The 25,703-nt window shown below is 39.3% G+C and overlaps 1 protein-coding gene across 2 annotated transcripts in view; it reads right to left on the minus strand.

The window, feature by feature from the left end:
* The window catches only part of LOC146866272 (alcohol dehydrogenase 1-like), a 266,527-nt gene that overhangs the window by 115,242 nt on the left and 125,582 nt on the right, over positions 1-25,703 (minus strand). For both annotated transcript variants that reach the window (XM_085635204.1, XM_085635195.1), the window contains one exon: positions 2,297-2,438. In XM_085635204.1, coding sequence (XP_085491330.1) covers positions 2,297-2,438 — 142 coding nt within the window. The remainder of the gene's footprint in view (positions 1-2,296; positions 2,439-25,703) is intronic.

Consider the following 25,703-nt stretch of genomic DNA (forward strand, 5'->3'; position numbering starts at 1 on the left):
TTACTAACACTCAAGATCGAGTTTACATAACTAGGCCTCGACTGGGTACAATTCATGAACTAGTGGCATTCCCAAACATGAAAAATGAAAGAAAATAATTTACAGATGCCCATGTGATGGGAAAATCACTCAGTCCACGATGCACTTTATGTTGTTCTGCAAGTTTTATCAAGATATCAAACCAACATTTTTATGACCAATATTTATGTCAGAGAAACTCTTCTCCTATAAGGATTCCATGGATCTTATATGCACCCTTAAGAATGAATTAGCATGTCGAGCAGCTGCAGGATACATAACCTGGGCTATTAAAAGAAGGAAATCCCTTGTAACTCTGGATAATCTAGTCTATGAAGATGTCTGATTTATGATTTTAGGTTGATAATATTTGTAATTACGAGAAAATAAGATGATTTTTATTGATGGCGTTTTAACATTTAATGGAATAAACTTTTAAACTGTAATTACGGTATTATGTAAGAATGAAAAAACTTTTTATTGTATGATTTTGTTTTATTCTATGTAATTTTAGGGCTACAAAAAAAGATTTGAATAAAGATATTTTTGATTTGACTCCTTCCACCATGTAATGTTTCATTGCCCTGAAGTGGAGAAGTATTTGCCTAGTTTTATTCCTGCATCAGAATATTATTTTTTACATTGATCATCCATCCATTTTTTAGCAGCCCCTTCTCAACATTACCTTTGGGGAAAGACTGCTATCTTCATTTGTATATGTACACACAAGTTGAGATACAATATCTAAATCTCTTAGAAGATTTTGATTAATCTTTTGTATGAGCTACAAATAGGGTTACTACAGTCAGTATGTGTTTGACGTATGTTTTCAAATATGCATCATTCAGCGCTGTGAAGCCAAGCTGAGTGAAGCATGCACTATATGAGACAATAAATAAAAATAGATAATATTTTCTTTAGCCCATGCAGATCACCAGCAATGCTAAACAAGGTGTGACTTTTAAAGTTAACCAACTTATTGTTTTTCTTTGTACTTTCATTTTTTGCTGTTGTGCTGTTCCCTACAACCATGGGAAGCATTCATCTCATTATTGGCATTTACCAGGGGCGTGAGGGACCCACTACACCCCAACTATTATTGTTTTTACTAATTAAACTAATTGCTCTTGTTTACATAAAGGCCTGTGGCATCCTTGCTACACTACTTGCTGATACTGCTATATTAATCCATCACACACAAAAAATATGATAGTATTACCCACACCTAAGTTGTTCGGGATATAATTGGGCCAAGTGGGAGAAATATTCAAAAGTTCAGACAAAAAAGCCTCACTCACAAGGCAGTGGCATGTGCCATCATTGGTTAGTTCATCCTGCCCTGGTAGGATATTACCATCACGGTAGTCTTAACCTCACAATGAGGTAACTCAGAATTAAAAGTACTGGAAAAGTGTAGCATCCAGATGTCACTTACAACTGCCATAGTGTAAACCCAAAGAGGTTTCCTTTATTCAGAGGGTACATTGGGCTGAATTAAATCAATGTATTGTCAATGTAGTTAGAGAAGCAATATCTCATTCCTCCTTGTACCAACATGTTTTGGGCCCTAAATATGCCCCTTTGTGGTCTTGGGCCTGCATCAGGACAAAAATGGATTCCTATTGTCCCTGATTCGTCCTTGTACAATCAAAAAAAAGGCAAGAATATGTCTTACCTCCTCTCAGGCGGGCAACTAGAGCCAAATTTCGGGGGGGCTGAAAAAGATTTCGGGGGGGGCTAAGTCTTCCAGCCAGAGGCAGAGTGGCTGTAAGAAGGGGTGAAAACACAACAAAAGCCTCATTAACGAGTAAATGGTCTTTTAAAGACCTGTGAAGTACTCGGTGCGGCTGCAATTAGACAGACGCCAGCCCGCGAGGCTGTCTCAGCCGGGCTGACACACATGACGGGGGGGCTGAAGCCCGGTGAGCCCAATGGGTGTTGCGCACCTGCCTCCACTTAGTATACTGATAACATCCTAGTCTGTAGACATAAATGTCCCATTGTCTCAGTGGTGGGCGACTCTTCTTACAGTCAATCATTTGCCAAGAAACGTATCTCATAGAAAACCAATCTGATACCAACACTTAGTAAATCCAATTAACTTATTGACTGAGTGCTCTCAGTAACTAAAATGTCATATCCTGTATTTTTTGAAGAACAATGCACAATAATGTTCCTTTGGAAATACACCAGCAGTGCTTCACTCATGTGACTTCCAGTTTGCTGTTCGCTGAATGCATTTGGACTTCAAGGTCACTTAGATACATTTTGGTCTCACCTGGTTTTACTGTGGTCACTCCTTTTCCAATGCTTTCAACAATCCCAGCACCTTCATGGCCCACAATCACAGGAAACTTTATGTTTGCCATTTGACCTTTGATCACGTGATCATCTGAGCGGCAAATGCCAGAGGCCACCATCTGCGACAATACACAAAGAAAGATGTCACCATGCAATGCATACATCTACATGTGACAGTGTATTAAAAGAAGTGGAACTGCATGTATAGTGCAAAGCAAAGCTTTCTGGTCCAGTAATGCAGTGCTTTATCAGAGGATTAGCTCATCAAGTTAAGCTAAGTTCACAAATAGTCCTGTAATGGGTAAGGTAACTATATGCGGGGTGTACATGGTAGTGGTGTTACTTTCTTAAATTTCAGTAAAAATCCACACTGTACAGCATTTCGGTATTCTGTGGCATGAAGTAAACTTGCACTGACTGATCTCTTGATAAATGAGCACTTCTAGAATCACTGAAAAGTTGATAAATTGTAACAACAGCAAAACAGCTCAGATTATAACCTGATTGGGCAGGTAATATCAGAGTGCAATATTTTGGCTGGTTGCTGGCTGGTCATTATCTAGACAGAGTTTGAAATCCACACAAAAGCTTAGCCTTAGCACTGCTACCTTTCAGAGGAAAGTATAGTTTAGCTCAGTTTTCAATCAGAAAGAAAGGACTGACACGTGGCATTTAAAAAAAAATGATATTGTAGTAACAACCCCTGCACAATAAGATCATACATAACTTACATTTATTTAAATATGTATTTATTTTTCACTTATTCATTCATTAATTCATTAATTAATCATTTATAAAGAGCAAACTATCACACATAAGTGATTATCAAGGTGCTCAAAAGTACAGGAAGAGAGAAATCCCAGCACAAAAATGTAAGAGGCCTATGATTGATAAGAGCTTAATAAAACAAAACCAACTAAATGGCCAGAAATCTGTTTTAAACAATGAGTTCAAAAACTAAGAATATTAATTTGTCGAAAAAGAATCACATATGGTTGTAATTCAAAGTACAAAGCCCATCAGTGATATTACTGTGGCTATATGTTTCAAATATTCCTCTGATATATTTAAGGGAGAGGTGCTAAATGGGGTGGATTATAGAAAAGTCCAACAGAGAATATATCAAGCCATTTAAATTGAAGGGCCTTGATGCATGAGACGGGAGGGTTTTAGATTATAATGCGCCTCTTTCTGCACAATGGCAAAGAGAAGGCGTATTGTATACAGCCAGCACAACTGAATTTATGGATTATATGCCATGGCATGTTTTTATGTTTTATTGTTTTAAAAAAGACATTTCACCAAAGCAAGGATGCAAGGAGTTACATCTGAGCAGTAAGGTAAAATCACATTGAAGATACCTTCTGTCAATTAGGAGATTTGTTCACTGTAGTAACAACTGTGTGAGTCTGCATTTATTAGTACAGCTGTTTTTATTTAAGTTTTCTTAAATATATGATGGTCACCAGTATACCCCTTGAAATTCACTGACAAAACTATAGGTTTTAGGGACGTTATAGTTAGTAATTAGCATGTACAAAACCTATGAAATTTACTGAAAAAAACACAGGTTTCAGGGACGTTATAGTTAGTTGGACATTTCACTCATACAAAACCAGAGAAATTCGGCCATTATAGTTAGTTGAGCTAACTATAACTCGCGCCCCCGCAATGCACTGCTGGTGACTTCACATATTACATCATTCATGACATGGTCAGTGACATCACTGATGACATCACTGATGACATGATGGACACAACCCACAAAGAACTTATCGAATTAAAAGAAGAATTGGAGAAACTAAAAGACAACAAAGCAGTGATTGATTTCTGGAAATCATTTGGAAGGTAAACTGAAGACATACGAGGACACTATTAAGGCTACAAAACAATGGAAATTTCTGAGGGATGAAAAGGATTATGCTGAAGGCAGAATACTGACCTATGCTAAAAGATTTGATTGGGCACAGCGCAACCTACATATAATACAAAAACAAAGACAACAAGAAATTGTATCAACAGGTTCGTCCGCAAAAATTCCAGATTCTAAAATGAAAGAAGGAATTGGAAGAGAAAACTAAAGTCAGGGGCAGGGGAAGAGGTAGAGGTCCAAAAATAGAAAGAGGCAGAACAGCCCCTACTCTCAATACCCAGAGTGGATTTAACAGCAAAAACAATTCTGTTATCAATTTATCATCTAGAACACTTACACGAGAGGAGGAATCACTCTTACAACTAGGGCTATCCTTCTGCCCCTTCTATGATATGGACTATGTAACCACAAGGATTGACCTCTTTCTCTAGAAAATTGAAACTTATGAAAATATTTGAAATGCCAGTAGGTCAAAAGAAACCAAGAACTGGATGTCAACTTTCTGAGGACATTTTGGATTTCAGGACTGAAGACGTGGATTTCATCTTGGACTTACATCAATTGGAGGAAAATATCATGGGAATACAGGACAGAGACAAAGGCATTTAGACCTGATGCCATGTGCCATAGTGGATTCAAACCCTGATCGATATTTAATCTGAATGTCCCACACGACGACATGGAGGCATTTAATTCCATCATGATTAAAGAGATCAACAAACTTAAGAGTCAACGTGCCCACCACGTACGAGACAATTTAACACAGTTACAGAGAGCGACACATAAAGCTCTTATGAGTGACCAAAGTATAATTGTGAACCATCAGATAAGGGGGGGAATGTTGTTGTCATGGATGTGGAACAATATAATGATGAAGCACTGAGACAGTTGAGGGATCTCAACTGTTATGAGGAAATTAGTTGGGAAAAGTATAAATTGTCGATCACATCTTACCATAACTCATTGAAGGAGTGGTGGGACGGGGGTTTACTGGATAGAGAAGAATAGTTGTTTTTGAAGACCGATAGTCCATGGGTTCCGTGTTTCTATCTTTTGCCAAAGATTCATAAACATCCTGCTAGACCACCTGGGAGACATATAGTTTCCTCAAATGCAGGGCTTTTTGAAAATACCTCCAAGTTCCTGGATCTATTTTTGTCACTTTATGTTCTAAGGCTAAGATCATACTGCAGGGATAGTAGTAATTTCCTGCGTCGCATCCATGATATCAGATGGAAAGATTCCTTCCATATGATAGCATTGGATGTATGTTCATTGTACACCTCGATTAATCAAAGATAGGGTGTGGATGCCTGCCTATACTTTCTCAGAGATAGACACATTTCGCTGTGGGAGCATACTAAAATGCTGGAGAGCATGATGCTCCACTGCCTTACACAGAATATTTTTACCTATGATAAGACACTTTTCTGACAAAAATCAGGTACGGCGATGGGCACCTGTTTTACCCCCAGCCTAGCAAATCTTTTCCTGGGCTGGTGGGAGGAACAGGTGGTGTGGGTTGATACCAATGAGAAATACACTGAACACATCCCTATCTGGATCAGGTACATAGATGACCTGTTCCTGATATGGGATGGTCCTTTACAATTAGCACAGGAATTTATTGCCATATTAGGGAATAATCAGCTGAATTTGACCTTTACTCACAATATTAGTACATCTTATTGTGAATTTTTGGATGGAGCCATCACAATAGAGGATGGACATATTGTCACCAGTCTATTCTGGGAAGATACTGCCAGTACTTCATGCAAACAGTAATCATCCCGTACACTTACGTAATAGTATCCCCTATGGGGAACTTCTTAGGGCGCACAGAATATGCTGCTCAGAAGGGGGATACTTCAAGGAACAAGAGCTAATGGAGGGAAGATTTAGGCAACGGGGTTACAAGAAGAAGACCATATCCACAGCAGTACAGAAAGTGTGTGGAATTACACATAATGAGGCATTATTTACCTCTAAAAAAGATAAGACCAAAGAAGACAATAACCCTAGAATGATCACTACATATAACATGAGATCAAATAACCTACGACAGTCTATGAAACGTCACTGGGGATTGCTGGAAACTGGTCCGATTATAGGCAAAAGCATTGGCAAAGCACCATTAATAACCTATTGAAAATCTAAATCATTAAGGGATTATCTTGTACACAGCTATCACAACAAACTCAATAGTGGCACATGGTTGGGAACCATGAAAGGTTTCAATAAATGTAATTCATGTAAGGTGTGCAAACACAGCAGAAGTAGGGATAAATACCACATCGACACTGGCAAAACAAGGCACATTTCCAAGTTTATAACTTGTACCAGTGACTATGTAATCTATGACCTATGTCCTGGAATGACCGTATGGGTTTAGATACATAGGCAGCACAAAACTGCAATTGAAGACCAGGATCTTACAGCACATGAGTACTGTCACCCACGTAGACTTGAGTTACCCAGTGGCTCGACATTATCAGGAGAAACATGAGCGCAATCCTAATCTGATTAAGTTTTTGGGAATCGATTGGATTTTAACACATCCACGTGTTGGTGACTGAGAAAAGGTGTTACGTGTTACAGAATCAAGGTTCATCATTGAGCTGAATATCAAAATTCCCAATGAGCTCAACAGTGGGGAAGAGCTACCCACACATATTGGATATAAAGGTCATTAGAAAGAAACAAGTATGACTCTTCCTACAGTGTCCCAGTATGAGAGAATCAACATAGTTGTTTTTATCACTTTCACTATTTTAATTATGAGGAAACAGGAAAGCCTGTGAGTAGAATCGCAGTTTGTGGGTGTAGATATGATGCTTGACACACATTTTGATTGAATCCAGTATCTCAGCGATTTTGGAGTTACATAGAATCAATGTAAACTCACCCTTAGAGGGTGTTTTTACTTTACTATCGCTTTTCTTTGTTTCTAATCATTCACACTAAGTTTTGGAGTATACCACTTCACACTGTTAGTCCTATCCCCCTATTGATGATCGCATTCATGCTGCATATTTATATTTAGAATCATGTGCCAATTTCTAATAATCATTAGCCGGTTGGGGTACATTAACTGAGTGGATCTTTAGTGGACAAATATCGAAAAAGCATACAGTTAGTTTGTATATAATCTGTACAAGGTTCGTTGATGTTAAAAGTGATTATTGCTGATTAATTTCTACGATTCGGTACATTATCGGAATAGAATTGTGTTTATTAACATGCATTTGCATTGTAATAATAAGGGACCAGGGAAAGTGCAAGGACGGACAGATGTGTGTGCGCATTTGCAATACAATTAATTCACTATTGTGTGCAATATGAGTTTAATTATATTAACTTCTCTACTAAGATGTCGAGCAAAACGCTACAATAGTGAGTAATAAGGGTACAGACATCACCAGCGCTTTCCCAATGTATTATGGTCTCTGGAGTAGAAATTGAAATTGCAGGCAGGACCAGACATGTGCATTGGAAATCAATTGTTTAAATTGTTTAATAATGGTGTGCATAAAATGTATTATTTGTCTACTTAGTTTTGACACGTGTATAGTGGGCTAAATGAATTTAAATTTTGCTCGCAGTTTGTAAAGAATATGGCAGTATGTTTTCACTGTTTGTTAACCGTGACCCGTATTTCTAAGGGGAATCGGGCACAGGTCATTTACTTGAAAAAGGCTTCACCGAAACACGTCGTTCGTGGACACAATAAATGAATTGTGTTGTCCATAAGTGTGCCGCTGTTTTTGTTTTGGGACTTCTCAAAAGAAACTACCTTTGTGTATATTTAGCGGCTGTCGCTGCCGCTGCTAGCACTGGTGTAGAAAGGAAGAGATTGGCTAAAAAGCAGCAACTTCTTGGATGATATATATATATATATATTTACTGAAAAAACCATACGTTTGAGGGACGTTATGGTTAGAAATTAGCATTTAAAAAACCTTAGAAATTCACTGAAAAAAACATAGGTTTCAGGAACGTTATAGTTAGTTGGACATTTGACTCATACAAAACCATAGAAATATCGACGTTATAGTTAGTTCATCTAACTATAACTCGCGCCCCCACAATGCACTGCTGATGACGCCACATATTACATCATTCATGACATGGTCAGTGACATCATTGATGACATCTCAAATGACATCATCCAGTAACTGTGCGTTTCTATAAAGTTGAAATATTTTTTATATATATGGCAAGGTGTGTAAGTGTCTGGATGGAGGATTTAGTAGGTACGTGCCTGACTGTATAAGTGAGTGATTAAATGTGTCTTACTGAATGCATGGGTTAGTGACTAAATTGCGTGAATGTCTGTATCAGTCTGTCTGTTGTGTAAGCTGCTGCATGGGTTGGTGAGTAGCTACATGAGTGTCTATATGGGTCATTGATTGGTTGCCTGAGTATTTGTATGAGTGCCTGAGAGTGTGTGGGTGGGTGGGAGGTGTGTGTGTGCATAGTTGTGTGAGTGGTCGAATCACTGGGTGTATGGGTTCAAGAGTGCATGTGGAAACAGCTGTATGTGTGGGTGAGTGTGTGTATGGGTGTGTTGGTATGTGAATGGATGTCTCTGTGGAACATGTGCAAGTAACTACATATGTAAAAGGCAGTACATGTGAGTGACGGTGTATATAAATAACTATATGTGAGAGTCAGTGATTGTGACAGTGGCTGCATGGATAAGTGTGTTTTTGTATCTGTGATTCTATAGTAGAGTAATTATGTGTTACAATCTGTTTGAATAAGTGAGGTAGTGTCTGTATAATTGTATAGGTGAGTAAGTGGAAGTGTAATTGATTCTTTGCATGACTGACTAGGTGTGTGAGTAATTCTGGATATGTGGTGGTGTGTGAGTGTCTGTATAGGTGTATAGGTGTATGAGTGCATATGATAGTGTATGAGTGCATATGATAGTGTTGTATGGATGAGTGACTGCATGTATGAGTGATTGTATGGGTGAATGAGTGGATGTGTGTGGATGTGCGTGTAGACCTATGAATTAGTGAGTGTGTATGTAGTAACTGGTATTGGTGTGTCGATGGTTTCGAAAATGGTAGTCTGTATTTTACAGTGAGTGTATGAAAGGTGATATTAGAGTGTGAGGAGGTGCATCAGATTTTCACATGGCTGATGTCATCAGTGATGTCATCAGTGATGTCATTTGAGATGTCATCAGTGATGTCATCAGTGATGTCACTGACCATGTCATGAATGATGTAATATGTGACGTCATCAGCAGTTCATTGCGGGGTCGCGAGTTATAGTTAGCTGAACTAACCATAACACTGGAATTTCTATGGTTTTGTATGAGTGAAATGTCCAACTAACTATCACGTTCCTGAAACCTATGTTTTTTTCAGTGAATTTTTAAGGTTTTTTAAATGCTAATTTCGAACTATAACGTCTCTCAAACCTATGGTTTTTAACTGGATTTCAAAGGTTTTTTAAAAGAAAATTTGTAAGCCTAGTGTTATCTGAATCCTATTTTTTTAATTATATATATATACATATATATATATATGTCAACTCAAATTGCCCACAGCATTAAGAACGCACTCACTTCAAATGAAATCCTCCGATTTATTCATGTGGAAAGCAAACTGCAAAATTCATGTTTGTTTCTTGATCCGACGCGTTTCAAGGCTCCTGCCTCTTAATCATGGATCTGTTTGCACGTTAAGCAGATGGCGCTGATCCAGCCTCAATTTCAACCCTCAGTGGGCGTTGCATTCAGTGCGTGATTGCAGACAGAGCAGGCTGGTACTTGTAGTCAAGCTCAGTTAGTTAATTTCACCCTTCAGTGGGCTCTGCTTTCCGTGTATGTATTTTAAAAAACCTCGTAGTAGGCCATGTGTTTGCAGCGTTATTAAATCCTCATTTGAAGCACTGAACAAATAGGCACAGTTCCTATTCATAGCCTCCCACTCGTGACTCTGGGGATGGTGCAGTTCTCCACGGCTGGGCTGCCGTGCATTTATGTCAACTCAAATTGCCCACAGCATTAAGAACGCACTCACTTCAAATGAAATCCTCCGATTTATTCATGTGGAAAGCAAACTGCAAAATTCATGTTTGTTTCTTGATCCGACGCGTTTCAAGGCTCCTGCCTCTTAATCATGGATCTGTTTGCACGTTAAGCAGATGGCGCTGATCCAGCCTCAATTTCAACCCTCAGTGGGCGTTGCATTCAGTGCGTGATTGCAGACAGAGCAGGCTGGTACTTGTAGTCAAGCTCAGTTAGTTAATTTCACCCTTCAGTGGGCTCTGCTTTCCGTGTATGTATTTTAAAAAACCTCGTAGTAGGCCATGTGTTTGCAGCGTTATTAAATCCTCATTTGAAGCACTGAACAAATAGGCACAGTTCCTATTCATAGCCTCCCACTCGTGACTCTGGGGATGGTGCAGTTCTCCACGGCTGGGCTGCCGTGCATTTATGTCAACTCAAATTGCCCACAGCATTAAGAACGCACTCACTTCAAATGAAATCCTCCGATTTATTCATGTGGAAAGCAAACTGCAAAATTCATGTTTGTTTCTTGATCCGACGCGTTTCAAGGCTCCTGCCTCTTAATCATGGATCTGTTTGCACGTTAAGCAGATGGCGCTGATCCAGCCTCAATTTCAACCCTCAGTGGGCGTTGCATTCAGTGCGTGATTGCAGACAGAGCAGGCTGGTACTTGTAGTCAAGCTCAGTTAGTTAATTTCACCCTTCAGTGGGCTCTGCTTTCCGTGTATGTATTTTAAAAAACCTCGTAGTAGGCCATGTGTTTGCAGCGTTATTAAATCCTCATTTGAAGCACTGAACAAATAGGCACAGTTCCTATTCATAGCCTCCCACTCGTGACTCTGGGGATGGTGCAGTTCTCCACGGCTGGGCTGCCGTGCATTTATGTCAACTCAAATTGCCCACAGCATTAAGAACGCACTCACTTCAAATGAAATCCTCCGATTTATTCATGTGGAAAGCAAACTGCAAAATTCATGTTTGTTTCTTGATCCGACGCGTTTCAAGGCTCCTGCCTCTTAATCATGGATCTGTTTGCACGTTAAGCAGATGGCGCTGATCCAGCCTCAATTTCAACCCTCAGTGGGCGTTGCATTCAGTGCGTGATTGCAGACAGAGCAGGCTGGTACTTGTAGTCAAGCTCAGTTAGTTAATTTCACCCTTCAGTGGGCTCTGCTTTCCGTGTATGTATTTTAAAAAACCTCGTAGTAGGCCATGTGTTTGCAGCGTTATTAAATCCTCATTTGAAGCACTGAACAAATAGGCACAGTTCCTATTCATAGCCTCCCACTCGTGACTCTGGGGATGGTGCAGTTCTCCACGGCTGGGCTGCCGTGCATTTATGTCAACTCAAATTGCCCACAGCATTAAGAACGCACTCACTTCAAATGAAATCCTCCGATTTATTCATGTGGAAAGCAAACTGCAAAATTCATGTTTGTTTCTTGATCCGACGCGTTTCAAGGCTCCTGCCTCTTAATCATGGATCTGTTTGCACGTTAAGCAGATGGCGCTGATCCAGCCTCAATTTCAACCCTCAGTGGGCGTTGCATTCAGTGCGTGATTGCAGACAGAGCAGGCTGGTACTTGTAGTCAAGCTCAGTTAGTTAATTTCACCCTTCAGTGGGCTCTGCTTTCCGTGTATGTATTTTAAAAAACCTCGTAGTAGGCCATGTGTTTGCAGCGTTATTAAATCCTCATTTGAAGCACTGAACAAATAGGCACAGTTCCTATTCATAGCCTCCCACTCGTGACTCTGGGGATGGTGCAGTTCTCCACGGCTGGGCTGCCGTGCATTTATGTCAACTCAAATTGCCCACAGCATTAAGAACGCACTCACTTCAAATGAAATCCTCCGATTTATTCATGTGGAAAGCAAACTGCAAAATTCATGTTTGTTTCTTGATCCGACGCGTTTCAAGGCTCCTGCCTCTTAATCATGGATCTGTTTGCACGTTAAGCAGATGGCGCTGATCCAGCCTCAATTTCACATGGCCTACTACGAGGTTTTTTAAAATACATACACGGAAAGCAGAGCCCACTGAAGGGTGAAATTAACTAACTGAGCTTGACTACAAGTACCAGCCTGCTCTGTCTGCAATCACGCACTGAATGCAACGCCCACTGAGGGTTGAAATTGAGGCTGGATCAGCGCCATCTGCTTAACGTGCAAACAGATCCATGATTAAGAGGCAGGAGCCTTGAAACGCGTCGGATCAAGAAACAAACATGAATTTTGCAGTTTGCTTTCCACATGAATAAATCGGAGGATTTCATTTGAAGTGAGTGCGTTCTTAATGCTGTGGGCAATTTGAGTTGACATATATATATATATATATATATATATATATATATATATATATATATATATATATATATATATATATATATATATATATATATATATATATATATTATCTACAGTAGATAGTTATAGTTAGGACCGTGTTTCCATAGGAAATCTCAAAATTCTATTTTGAATAACTTTGGCGCCGGTTGACGAATCCTCGCAAAATTTTCAAAACTTCTGGGGCGCTCTGCTCCGCTCCTACCCTGAAAGTCTCGGGGTGATTTGTCAAGTGGGGGCCGAGAAAAAGGGGGGGTCCCAAAACGCGTTTTCCCCATGCATTTTCCCATAGGACCTTTAGACACAGCTACAGCCCGAACGGCTGAACAGAATTACTTGAAATTTGGCAGAGAGGTAGCCATAAGGTCAAGGAAGTGCCTTTCGCAGGTCTGGTGTAAATCTGTTCAGTATTTCCTGAGAAAATAGCATTTAAAAGCATATCAATATCTATACGCGCGCACCGTGCGCGCACTGACCAAGGCCTGTGCGCGCACACTGCCGTGCGCGAGCGTAATTCTGATTGGTTGTTAGATGCCAGTAAACATTCGGCCGCCATTTTGTCTGTCGCACTGAAAAGGAAAGGTGGAGACCATGAATAGGGGGCAGGGTAGGGAGTTCTTGACCCCCTAGCCATTGAAAGGGGGTCACAGTAGGACCACGACGGGCAAAAAAAAGATTTTAATTTTTTTTAAAAACATCGCGAGGTGCGCGCACCCAGCGCGCACCCAAAAAAAACATTAAAAAAAATAGAATTAAAAATCACGTTTAAGTGTTTAGATATTAGGTGGCTCTAAAAAGAGCCCTTGTGTTTATTGAGTGTTTTTCGGTACCTACAAGTAAGTACCGATGCAGAGTCTAAAGTTCAAGAGGAAGACTCTGTTCCCTTCATCATTGAAATGTACACCGTCTCCTCTATAAATGTCTTGCATGTTGTAACGCAAGTTGTTGTGGTATATAGAACCCATACCATAGTCTCTGAGGAAAGCAGAAACAGACTTATTGATGTGCTTTCTTGCTTTGTCAATCTGTGGACAATAATGGTTGGACCAGTTCCACTTTTGCCTTTGGCATATATTAGAATATACAAAGGCAGTTTCTGGAAAAAGTGACATCAATTGCAGAAAGGTGTCCTTAATAAGCATTTCCAGACCTACCCCAGTTAAAGTGCCTAGGTCATTTCCACCACAGTGCACAATAATAAGGTTAGGCTGTGGGAGATGTAGAAAGGTTTTCACCAAAGGCATTAATTGGTGCCACTTTAACCCTCTCTGACCAATCCATTTAATGTCTACATTTGGCAAAGCAAGGTCTTTGAAAATACCTCTTTTTTTCTGCATACTTTTCACTCCAGAAGACATAGCTATGACCTACAATCCACACTGTAAACATCTTCCAAGGAGAACAGGATGCACTCAGGAGGTGTCTTTCAGTAGAATGGCAATATGAAAAGAAAGACAGTTGAAAAATGGAGGCATACATATCTTTTTTTAATAAAAAGAACTCATTGGCTGATTCAAACCATTTTACAGTTAAAACTAGGCTGTATGTTTACATTTTTAAAAGCATGTTTTGGATTGGTACTGAAAAATGTGTTCTCACTGAACATTACTTTGGATTTGCTGTTAGGTTTGAAAAGTCAGCACTCTTGCTCTTTGGATTTGAAACATTGTGTGCTGAACTTCTGACCTCTCTGCTCACACCTGTGTTCCATGAGCTGTTGCTATGGTAGCAGGCAGAAGTCATGTTGGGGGAAGGGATGATTTGGAAGGGGGTTGAAAGTTGCAACCAATAGAAATGTGTGATTCCATTTGAAAAAATGTGGGAAGGACTGTGATTTTACATTAACATGTATATGTGGGAAAAAAGAGAGGGAAAAATTGCCATTTACTGGTTGTGGAGAGAGGAGAGAGGTATACAGCTCTGAGATTCTGGCTCTGATAATCTGCTGTTTGAGTGCCACATTTCTTTCTCAACTAATTAATTTTATTGGTGAGTTATGAGTTTGAGAGGGGAAGTATGTGGTGTATTTTGATATAAATAATAGAATTGTCATTCTTGTTTTAAAGTTGTGTTTTACATTTTGTGATTTAGGAGAAATTTAACTGTCTTGAACTAGTACGATATTATGGAGTATGTTTTCACTGTAAGTTAAGGTGTAGTGGTATCACTGAGGAATACTGTTTTGTGCCTAGAATCACATCATGAGTGTGTCTGCACACAGGATTTGTTGTCAGAGATTTTATTTGTGTTGCTGTTGTTCTGTTAGCCTTGCACTCGTAGAAAAGTGGCAGTTTGTTTGCTTAAAGTGTGATGGTTAGCATTCAGCAGAAATTAGTTACTCACAAAAAAGAGGCAAATGCAAACACATTTGAAAATTGCATGGTACATTTTCCTACCACTTTAAAAGTGGTGTTTTACATTTTATGTTAAGGAAGATATTTAAGTGCCTTGAACATGTTAGATATTATGGAGTATGTCTTCACTATAAGTTAAGGTGTACTGCTATCACCCAGGAATACTGTTTTCTGCCTAGAATCACACCATGACACAGTGTGCACACAGGAATTGTTATCAGAGATTTAATTTGTGTTGGTCTTGCTCTATTACCCTTGCACTTGTAGGAAAGGGGCAGCTTGTTTTTTGTAACACATGCTGATGGTCTCAAGTAGCTGTTAGGACATGTGCTGTTTTTTGCCTCTCTAAAATATAAGGGAAATGTGTCAGGCTGTCTCAGTAACTATCACTTGCTCCATTAACAGTACTAAATGTGCTTTCAAATTGCCAAAGGAAATATCGTTTTCTGCCTAGAATCACAGCATGAGTCTGAGTGGACAGAGGAATTGTTGTCAGAGATTTTATTTGTGTTGCTGTTGTTCTGTAAAACTTGCACTTTCAGGAAAGGGCCAGCTTGTTTTGTTCAAATGCGATGGTTAGCACTCAGCAGAAATCACTATCTCACAAATGAGAGGCAAATGTTAACACATTAGAAATCAACAGGGTAGATTTTCCTTTCAATCTTGTAATCTGTGAGGTAGTTCCTACATGTAAAAAACTCTAATTGACCTTTACCAAAAATGTACTCTTACACACATATCTGCAGTCTTCATGCACTTGTAAAAGTCTCCATGCAGATCTCTCTTGCAACTGACAATACACAGTCTCCAGAAACACACTGTTTGCACACATGCAGCAGCTTCTCCTATACTCTCATGCATAATACTCAGCTCTGTGTTGTATTTCAGATAGCAGTGTGTAACGCAAACACATTCAACATCATCAAGGCTCATTTCCTTTGCTCTACTCTAATCACTCACCCTGTAACACATGCTGATGGTCTCAAGTAGCTGTTAGGACATGTGCTCTTTTTTGCCTCTCTAAAATCTAAGGGAAATGTGTCAGGCTGTCTCAGTAACTATCACTTGCTCCATCCACAGTACTAAATGTGCTTTCAAATTGCCAAAGGAAATATCGTTTTCTGCCTAGAATCACAGCATGAGTCTGTGTGGACACAGGAATTGTTGTCAGAGATTTTATTTGTGTTGCTGTTGTTCTGTAAAACTTGCACTTTCAGGAAAGGGCCAGCTTGTTTTGTTCAAATGTGTTGGTTAGTACTCAGCTATCGTTATCTGCCTAGAATCACAGCATGAGTCTGTGTGGACAGAGGAATTGTTGTCAGAGATTTTATTTGTGTTGCTGTTGTTCTGTAAAACTTGCACTTTCAGGAAAGGGCCAGCTTCTTTTGTTCAAATGTGATGGTTAGCATTCAGCAGAAATCACTATCAGAAAAATGAGAGGCAAATGGTAACACATTTCAAATCAACAGGGTAGATTGTCCTTCCACTCCTGCAATGGGTGAGGTGGTTCCTACATGTACAAAACTCTAATTAACCGTTACCAAAGATGTACTCTTACACACATATCTGCAGTCTTCATGCACTTGTAAAAGTCTCCATGCAGATCTCTCTTGCAACTGGCAATACACAGTCTCCAGAAACACACTGTTTGGACACATGCAGCAGCTTCTCCTACACTCCCATGCATAATACTCAGCTCTGTGTTGTGTTTCAGATAGCAGTGTGTAACACAAACAGAATGTACGTCACCAAGGCTCATTTCCTTTGCTCTACTCTAATCACTCACCTTGTAACACATGCTGATGGTCTCAAGTAGCTGTTAGGACATGTGCTCTTTTTTGCCTCTCTAAAATCCAAGGGAAATGTGTCAGGCTGTCTCAGTAACTATCACTTGCTCCATCCACAGTACTAAATGTGCTTTCATATTGCCAAAGGAAATATCGTTTTCTGCCTAGAATCACAGCATGAGTCTGTGTGGACAGAGGAATTGTTGTCAGAGATTTTATTTGTGTTGCTGTTGTTCTGTAAAACTTGCACTTTCAGGAAAGGGCCAGCTTCTTTTGTTCAAATGTAATGGTTAGCACTCAGCAGAAATCACTATCAGAAAAATGAGAGGCAAATGGTAACACATTTCAAATCAACAGGGTAGATTGTCCTTCCACTCCTGCAATGGGTGAGGTAGTTCCTACATCTACAAAACTCTAATTAACCTTTACCAAAGATGTACTCTTACACACATATCTGCAGTCTTCATGCACTTGTAAAAGTTTCCATGCAGATCTCTCTTGCAACTGATAATACACAGTCACCAGAAACACACTGTTTGCACACATGCAGCAGCTTCTCCTACACTTTCATGCATAATACTCAGCTCTGTGTTGTGTTTCAGATAGCAGTGTGTAACACAAACAGAATGTACGTCACCAGGGCTCATTTCCTTTGCTCTACTCTAATCACTCACCCTGTAACACATGCTGATGGTCTCAAGTAGCTGTTAGGACATGTGCTCCTTTTTGCCTCTCTAAAATCTAAGGGAAATGTGTCAGGCTGTCTCAGTAACTATCACTTGCTCCATCCACAGTACTAAATGTGCTTTCAAATTGCCAAAGGAAATATCGTTTTCTGCCTAGAATCACAGCATGAGTCTGTGTGGACACAGGAATTGTTGTCAGAGATTTTATTTGTGTTGCTGTTGTTCTGTAAAACTTGCACTTTCAGGAAAGGTCCAGCTTGTTTTGTTCAAATGTGATGGTTAGCACTCAGCAGAAATCACTATCTCACAAATGAGAGGCAAATGTTAACACATTAGAAATCAACAGGGTAGATTTTCCTTTCAATCTTGTAATCTGTGAGGTAGTTCCTACATGTAAAAAACTCTAATTGACCTTTACCAAAGATGTACTCTTACACACATATCTGCAGTCTTCATGCACTTGTAAAAGTCTCCATGCAGATCTCTCTTGCAACTGACAATACACGGTCTCCAGAAACACACTGTTTGCACACATGCAGCAGCTTCTCCTACACTCCCATGCATAATACTCAGCTCTGTGTTGTATTTCAGATAGCAGTGTGTAAAGCAAACACATTCAACGTCATCAAGGCTCATTTCCTTTGCTTTACTCTAATCACTCACCCTGTAACACATGCTGATGGTCTCAAGTAGCTGTTAGGACATTTGCTCTTTTTTGCCTCTCTAAAATATAAGGGAAATGTGTCAGGCTGTCTCAGTAACTATCACTTGCTCCATCCACAGTACTAAATGTGCTTTCAAATTGCCAAATGAAATATCGTTTTCTGCCTAGAATCACAGCATGATTCTGTGTGGACAGAGGAATTGTTGTCAGAGATTTTATTTGTGTTGCTGTTGTTCTGTAAAACTTGCACTTTCAGGAAAGGGCCAGCTTGTTTTGTTCAAATGTGATGGTTAGCACTCAGCAGAAATCACTATCTCACAAATGAGACGCAAATGTTAACACATTAGAAATCAACAGGGTAGATTGTCCTTCCACTCCTGCAATGGGTGAGGTAGTTCCTACATGTACAAAACTCTAATTAGCCTTTACCAAAGATGTATTCTTACACACATATCTGCAGTCTTCATGCACTTGTAAAAGTCTCCATGCAGATTTCTCTTGCAACTGACAATACACAGTCACCAGAAACACACTGTTTGCACACATGCAGCAGCTTCTCCTACACTCTCATGCATAATACTCAGCACTGTGTTGTATTTCAGATAGCAGTGTGTAACGCAAACACATTCAACGTCATCAAGGCTCATTTCCTTTGCTTTACTCTAATCACTCACCCTGTAACACATGCTGATGGTCTCAAGTAGCTGTTAGGACATGTGCTCTTTTTTGCCTCTCTAAAATATAAGGGAAATGTGTCAGGCTGTCTCAGTAATTATCACTTCTCTCCTGGGCCAGCAAGGTGCTAGAGAAATATATAAATGCACAGCTGGTCCAGTTCCTGGAGGAGCATTCTCTATTACACACATCCCAGACAGGCTTCAGACCAAAGCATGGTACGGAAACCGCCTTGTTAGCGGTCACCGAAGAAACTAGAAGGATATTGGATCAGGGAGGATCAGTGGCAGTGATCCTCCTTGATCTAAGTGCCGCCTTCGATACGGTCAGCCATACCACCTTGCTGGACCGTCTCCATAACATCGGAGTTTCAGGTGATGCTTTAAGGTGGTTTAACTCCTTTCTGTCTGGGAGGTCGTTTCAGATCTTCGACGGTGAGACAATCTCCTCTAACAAACCCTTGAGCTGTGGAGTACCACAGGGCTCCTCCCTAAGCCCGGTTTTGTTTAACGTGTACATGGGGCCGCTGGCGGGTGCTGTCGAACCGTATGGCATTAAAATGGTGTCATACGCCGACGACACCCAGCTTGTGGTCTCGCTGGCAACTGGGAATAACAGGCATTCCCCAGCCAATCTGTTAAAATGCCTAGAGGACGTCAAGGGATAGATGACCAACTCCTCCCTTAAACTAAACGGAGAAAAGACGGAGCTCATGCTCCTAGGCCCAACCTCTCCTGTGCCTTTCACCTCCTTGTGGCCCAGTACTCTGGGACCCCCCCCTCCCCTAAGGAAAGTGTTAAAAGCCTGGGAGTGTGGCTGGACAACAAACTCTCCTTCTCCACCCAGGCCACAAAACTGTCCGCCTCATGTTTTGGCCTACTTAGAATCTTGAGGAAGGCTCTCCCACTACTTCCCTTAGAGGCAAAAAAGGTGGCTGTACAAGGTCTCATCCAGTCTCGCCTGGACTCGAACAATGCCTTATATGTGGGGGCTCCTCAGATGACCCTCCGAAAATTGCAGGTTGTGCAAAATTGTTCAGCACGTTCTCTGCTGACAGTCCCGCGCACCCAGTCGGCTAGACCTGCTCTAAAAAGTCTCCACTGGTTGCCAGTGAGGCAGCGAGTGGCCTTTAAGGCACTGTGCTTGGCGCACCGCGCCTTCTGGAAAACGGGCCCAGCCATTAACAACGACCTTGTCATCCCCTACCACCCTAACAGGAACCTTCGGTCGACGGAGGTGTTCCTCGCCGTCGTTCCCAGAGTGAAGCGAGCCAGGTCTGGGGGCAGGCTGTTTTCTTTGAATGCCGCCAGGCTCTGGAATGCTCTCCCCCTTTCACTCCGTTCCAACCCAGACCTTTTCTCATTCCGTAAAAACTTGAAGACACTGCTGTTCGCCAAATCCTGCGTACCTTAGCTCCTTTTTCCCTTCACCTCTCTGTTCAACTCAGCGCTTGGACGCCAACGGGCAGCAACCGCGCTTAATAAATATTTTTACAATTACAATTACAATTACAATCACTTGCTCCATCCACAGTACTAAATGTGCTTTCAAATTGCCAAAGGAAATATCGTTTTCTGCCTAGAATCACAGCATGAGTCTGTGTGGACAGAGGAATTGTTGTCAGAGATTTTATTTGTGATGCTGTTGTTCTGTAAAACTTGCACTTTGAGGAAAGGGCCAGCTTGTTTTGTTCAAATGTGTTGGTTAGTACTCAGCAGAAATCACTATCAGAAAAATGAGAGGCAAATGGTAACACATTTCAAATTAACAGGGTAGATTGTCCTTCCACCCCTGCAATGGGTGAGGTAGTTCCTACATGTACAAAACTCCAATTAACCTTTACCAAACATGTACTCTTACACACATATCTGCAGTCTTCATGCACTTGTAAAAGTCTCCATGCAGATCTCTCTTGCAACTGACAATACACAGTCTCCAGAAACACACTGTTTGCACACATGCAGCAGCTTCTCCTACACTCCCACGCATAATACTCAGCTCTGTGTTGTATTTCAGATAGCAGTGTGTAACGCAAACACATTCAACATCACCAATGCTCATTTCCTTTGCTCTACTCTAATCACTCATTCTGTAACACATGCTGATGGTCTCAAGTAGCTATTAGGACATGTGCTCTTTTTTGCCTCTCTAAAATATAAGGGAAATGTGTCAGGCTGTCACAGTAATTATCATTTGCTCCTCAACAGAAGTAAATGTGCTTTCAAATTGCCAAGCAAATATCGATTTCTGCCTAGAATTACACCATGAGTCTGTGTGCACACAGGAATTGTTGTCAGAGATTTATTTCATGTTTCTCTTGTTTTGTAAGACTTGGACTCGTAGGAAAGGATCAGCTCATGTGATAGGATTTGAAAAGTTGAAAAAAAAAATTGTAATGAATTAAAATTACATAAAGGTATTTTTTTTTTAGTTTTTTCCAGGTATTGCTGAGCAACACTGAAAAAATATAAAGATGCCTATAAAGTCAAGAAAGAGAAAAGAAAAGAAACAACAATTATATTTGAAGACGACTGGTAAAAAAAAATAGGAGGCGAAGCGTGTGTTGGAAAACAGAAAAAGTCTTCTGGTAAGCAAACTAAAGAATTTTTTAAAAATATCTTCCCAAAAAAAAAATGATCGAAACATAAATTCAAACAGTGTTTCAAGTACAAAACAACAACAGAGTCGACAGCAAAAAGAAAATGCTAATGTAGACTCAGAAGTAAGAAAGAGTAACTTAACACGGAAAATAGATTTTAAAAACATTCGTCGAAAAATGTTTCAGAGAAGAGTGATGTTAAATTTTCTAAAGGATGTGAAAAAGTATAAGAAAAAAAACAAATTTTATAAGAAAAAGAAATTAATAGAAAATATTGTTACCAAGGCATTAGAAATAAAAAAAAAACTATTCATTTTAAATTTGAACAGGATGCGTAGATTAGATAAATTAGTCAATGCAATGAAGTCACAAAGCAAAAGGAAAAGAGAAGTAAAAAAAAATAACATTTGTAAAGTGTTCTCAGGAGAATGGAAGCATAGTTCAAGTACTGAACCATTTTTTAATGAAGAGAGTTATATTCAAAGTAATAGTTTGTTGCATGCAGTTGACACCAATGGAAGAGCATATGAAGTTAAGGATGGTTGTGTAATGGAAAAGGAGAAAATGGGTCCAAGAAATGAGGAAGAAGTGATGGCTGATGAGGTTATGGGGAGACGTCCTAAAGCCCCAGTGTACACTTGGAATTGTAGTAGTATTTGTACTGTGCGTCAGGAATCTATTGATAAATTACGTAACTTTCTAAGAGAATATAGTAAAAAGAGTGTTAAACAGAAAATTAAGGTGCTTCAAAGACTAGATCCATGCAGAGTGAGAGAGAATACTGGTTTGCAAGGACATTCTCTGGCTTGTCTATCTAGGAAAGTGTGTCAAAGTGTTTTTCACCATTTTAGGATGCTCGCTGTTCATCATACTGAAATGAGAAAGTTTGTGAGAACATTGTATTTTGCTAAAAGTCCAGCACTAAAGTTGAATGAGTTGAATAATGCTCTGTTCCGTGGATCTGTATCAGATGTAGTGAAGGTTACTGATGAGATTCAGTTTTGTTACTTTGGTCCAGAACAAGAAAGTGCAGAAAATGACACAGTTATTGATGAAAATGTAGAAGAGAATGTAGAACTTACTGTTAGTAAAAATTTTGATGATGAAATGACAAAATTTGCTATTATCTCTAATGAAAGACCAAATATTACTTGTATATGTTGCCGGAGAAGCCATTACAAAATTCAAACAAGGAATGTTGATCTGTATAAAAAAAGTGAAAATGAAGATAATTATAAGTGGAAAGATTTTGCAACATATATATTTCTGGAAAATTGTTTTGAATTGGGTGAAGATCAGCGTATTTGTAAATACTGTTATAACAAGTTAGAAGAAAATAGAATGCCAGCAAGAGCTGTACATAATAAATTAGAATTGGTTGAAATTCCTCCAGAGCTTTCGGATTTACATACGTATGAGTCTATACTTATTCAATGTGTCCATCCGTTTCAGACCATAGTGTGTATTGAGCCAAAAACTGGTAAATTACCACCTTCGGATTTACAAAGAGGTTTAAAAGGAAGAGTTGTCTATTTGCCATTGGATTTGAAAAAAAATATGGAAACAATTGATGCAGATACTTTGGAAACTGAACCATTAGTTATTGTGGTTAATGGTGTACCTACGAAGAATAAGAAAATTTGGCAGGAGCTGGTGGATGTACGAAAAGTACAAAGAGCAAATTTGTATTTGAAACAAAATAATAAATGGTATGAAGCCATTTATATGGATGAAGATGAAGAAGAAATACTAGAAGACACAGGAATACCAACTGGGCAAATTGAAAAAGTGGATAAGTCAAAAGAAGAAGAAATTTATGAACATTTCAGCATACATCCTCTTCATTCTAAAAAAGTTATGGGAAACGCTATTGATCTGTTTCAGATGAAGAAAGCAAAAGGAAGTCCTGTGAGTGTATGGGAGGAGAGCTTGGAAGCTCGTTGTTTTCCCCAACTGTTTCCTACAGGAGAAGGTGGACGATATGATGAACGTCCAGTACAGATTCCTGCTTCGGAGTATCGGACTACAAGATTATATGCAGAAGATCCAAGATTTCGTCAAAGTATTCATTATTTGTTCCATCTTTTATTTGAAAGTGACTTGTCTGCACTATCTTATGCAGTAAATCACATTTTAAAAACTGGAGTACATCTACATAATGTGTCTGCAAAGGATTTTATGAACAAAGTGCAACAGCGAGATGATCATTTGGAATCTCAATTGATCAATCTAATGGCTTGTCAGCGTGGAACTAATGAATATTGGTACCGACGCCATGGAGAATTGAAGTGTATGTTACGGAATTTAGGAACTCCTACATGGTTCTTTACCCTGAGCTGTGCTGAGTACGCTTGGGATGATTTACTGGATTTTCTGCGAGAGGCAAATTCAAACATTGAAAACATCCAATACAAGACAGCAGGAGAATTGTGCTCATTAGATCCGGTTAATGTTTGCAGATATTTCAATCACAGATTTGAGGCTATGATGTCCTTCATCTGCAATAAAAAAAATCCACCTCTTGGAGAAGTTGTGGATTTCTTTTGGAGAAAAGAGTACCAAGCAAGAGGTGCTCCACATATTCATATGCTGTTGTGGATCAAGGATGCCCCAAAATTTGGAACAGATGCTGATGAAGCAGTTTTATCTTTCATTGAAGGATATGCAACATGTGCTATACCTAAAAGCACAGAAGAGAAAAACTTAAAAGAGAAAGTTTTACGTTTCCAAAGTCATCGGTGTGGAAAATACTGTCGACGAAAGTACAAGAGTAAAGATAAATTCTACACAAAATGTCGATTTGGATTTCCACGACCTGTTCTTTCAAAATATTTGGACATATTTTGAGTATAAGGAACTCATTACCAATATGAGGCAAGCCAATGATGAGGACTATGCAAGTATTCTGAAAGATATAAGAAGTGGACTACTCACAGAACATGGCAGAAAAGCATTACAGAGTCGATTGCTGAGTAATTTGTTTACAACAGATGAAATAGTTCCTGAGAAAATATACAAGAAAATTGCTGAAAAAAATACTGTAATCTGCTTAATGCCAACACTACATGAATGCTCTGTATTCAATCAAGAACTTTTGAAATTGGAAAATGAAGAGAGCATAAAACTGGAAGCTGTGGATAAAATTCAACATGAACGAATAACTATTATATTGACAGGCAAATTGGCTACTAAATTGGATTCTCTGGAGAAAAACATTTCAAAAACAGCTGGTTTGGAAAAGAATCTTTATGTGTGTATGAACTGTAGAGTAATTTTAAGACGCAATTTGGATGTAGAAAAAGGTTTAGTGAATGGAGCTATGGGTAAAGTTGTGGGTTTTGTAAAGTACCAGAAAAAAGATGGAATTGAATTCTAAAAAATAAAATTTGATCAGATTGAAGAGGTTAAAGTGATTAGTCGTTGTTCAGTTCGTTTTTTGCTAGTGAAAGACTTATATGTACGTAGGAAGCAGTTTCCGATTTCTCTAGCATATGCTGTAACTATTCACAAGTCTCCAGGATTAACTATTGATAGTGCTTTTGTAAACATTGGGTCTACTGTGTTCAAAGAAGGTATGGCATATGTTGCTTTGTCACGCGTGAAAAAATTATCTCGTTTATTCATGATAGACTTTGATGACTCAAAAGTAAGTGCTGATGCAACCTGTGTAAAGGATTATAATAGATTAAGAAGAAGCTATGCTCCTCATTTAGGTCAGTATCCTGTGTTTGAAAAACGTGCTGTTTGTCGGAAAAGGAGATTTGAGAATATCTGTAATGAGGATGTACAGAACAGAAAACAAAAATACAGTGATGTGACTGCAAGCAAAAAGAAAAAGGACAGTGTGGAAGAGGTTGTTGGTTGTCATTTTGAAAATAGCTCTGGTGTCAACTGCTACGCAAATGTAGTGCTCAATGTTGTATTTTATCTTGAATGTTTGCAAGAGCAGATCATACTAAATCATGAAAAAAGATTCTGTTCTTTGCTGAGTCTGCTTTATGAGAAGATGAGTAATGTTAAAACTAAAATAGAAAGTGCTTCTGATGTTAGAAATCTTTTAGATGTATGTTCTGGATGTACACAGTTTACACAAAATGTCCAGCAAGATGCACAGGAATTCTTGATGTATATCCTGATGGTACTGGAAGATGAAGGAGTAGAAGTAGAAAATTTATTTGGTGTCTCTTATAAATGGGAACATTGTTGTGATAACTGTATGAACACAAGCAGTAGTAATGTAGATTCTGAAAGGTTCATATATTTACCATTACCAGAAAGTAAAACAGTGACTTTTAGTAAATTAGTTAAAGATGCTAATCACAACATGGAATGTTCTGAATGTAAATCTGAAATGTTGTCAACATTATTTTTAAGGC

Source organism: Triturus cristatus, chromosome 2_1 (assembly GCF_964204655.1).
Source record: "Triturus cristatus chromosome 2_1, aTriCri1.1, whole genome shotgun sequence".
Lineage (NCBI taxonomy): Eukaryota > Metazoa > Chordata > Amphibia > Caudata > Salamandridae > Triturus > Triturus cristatus.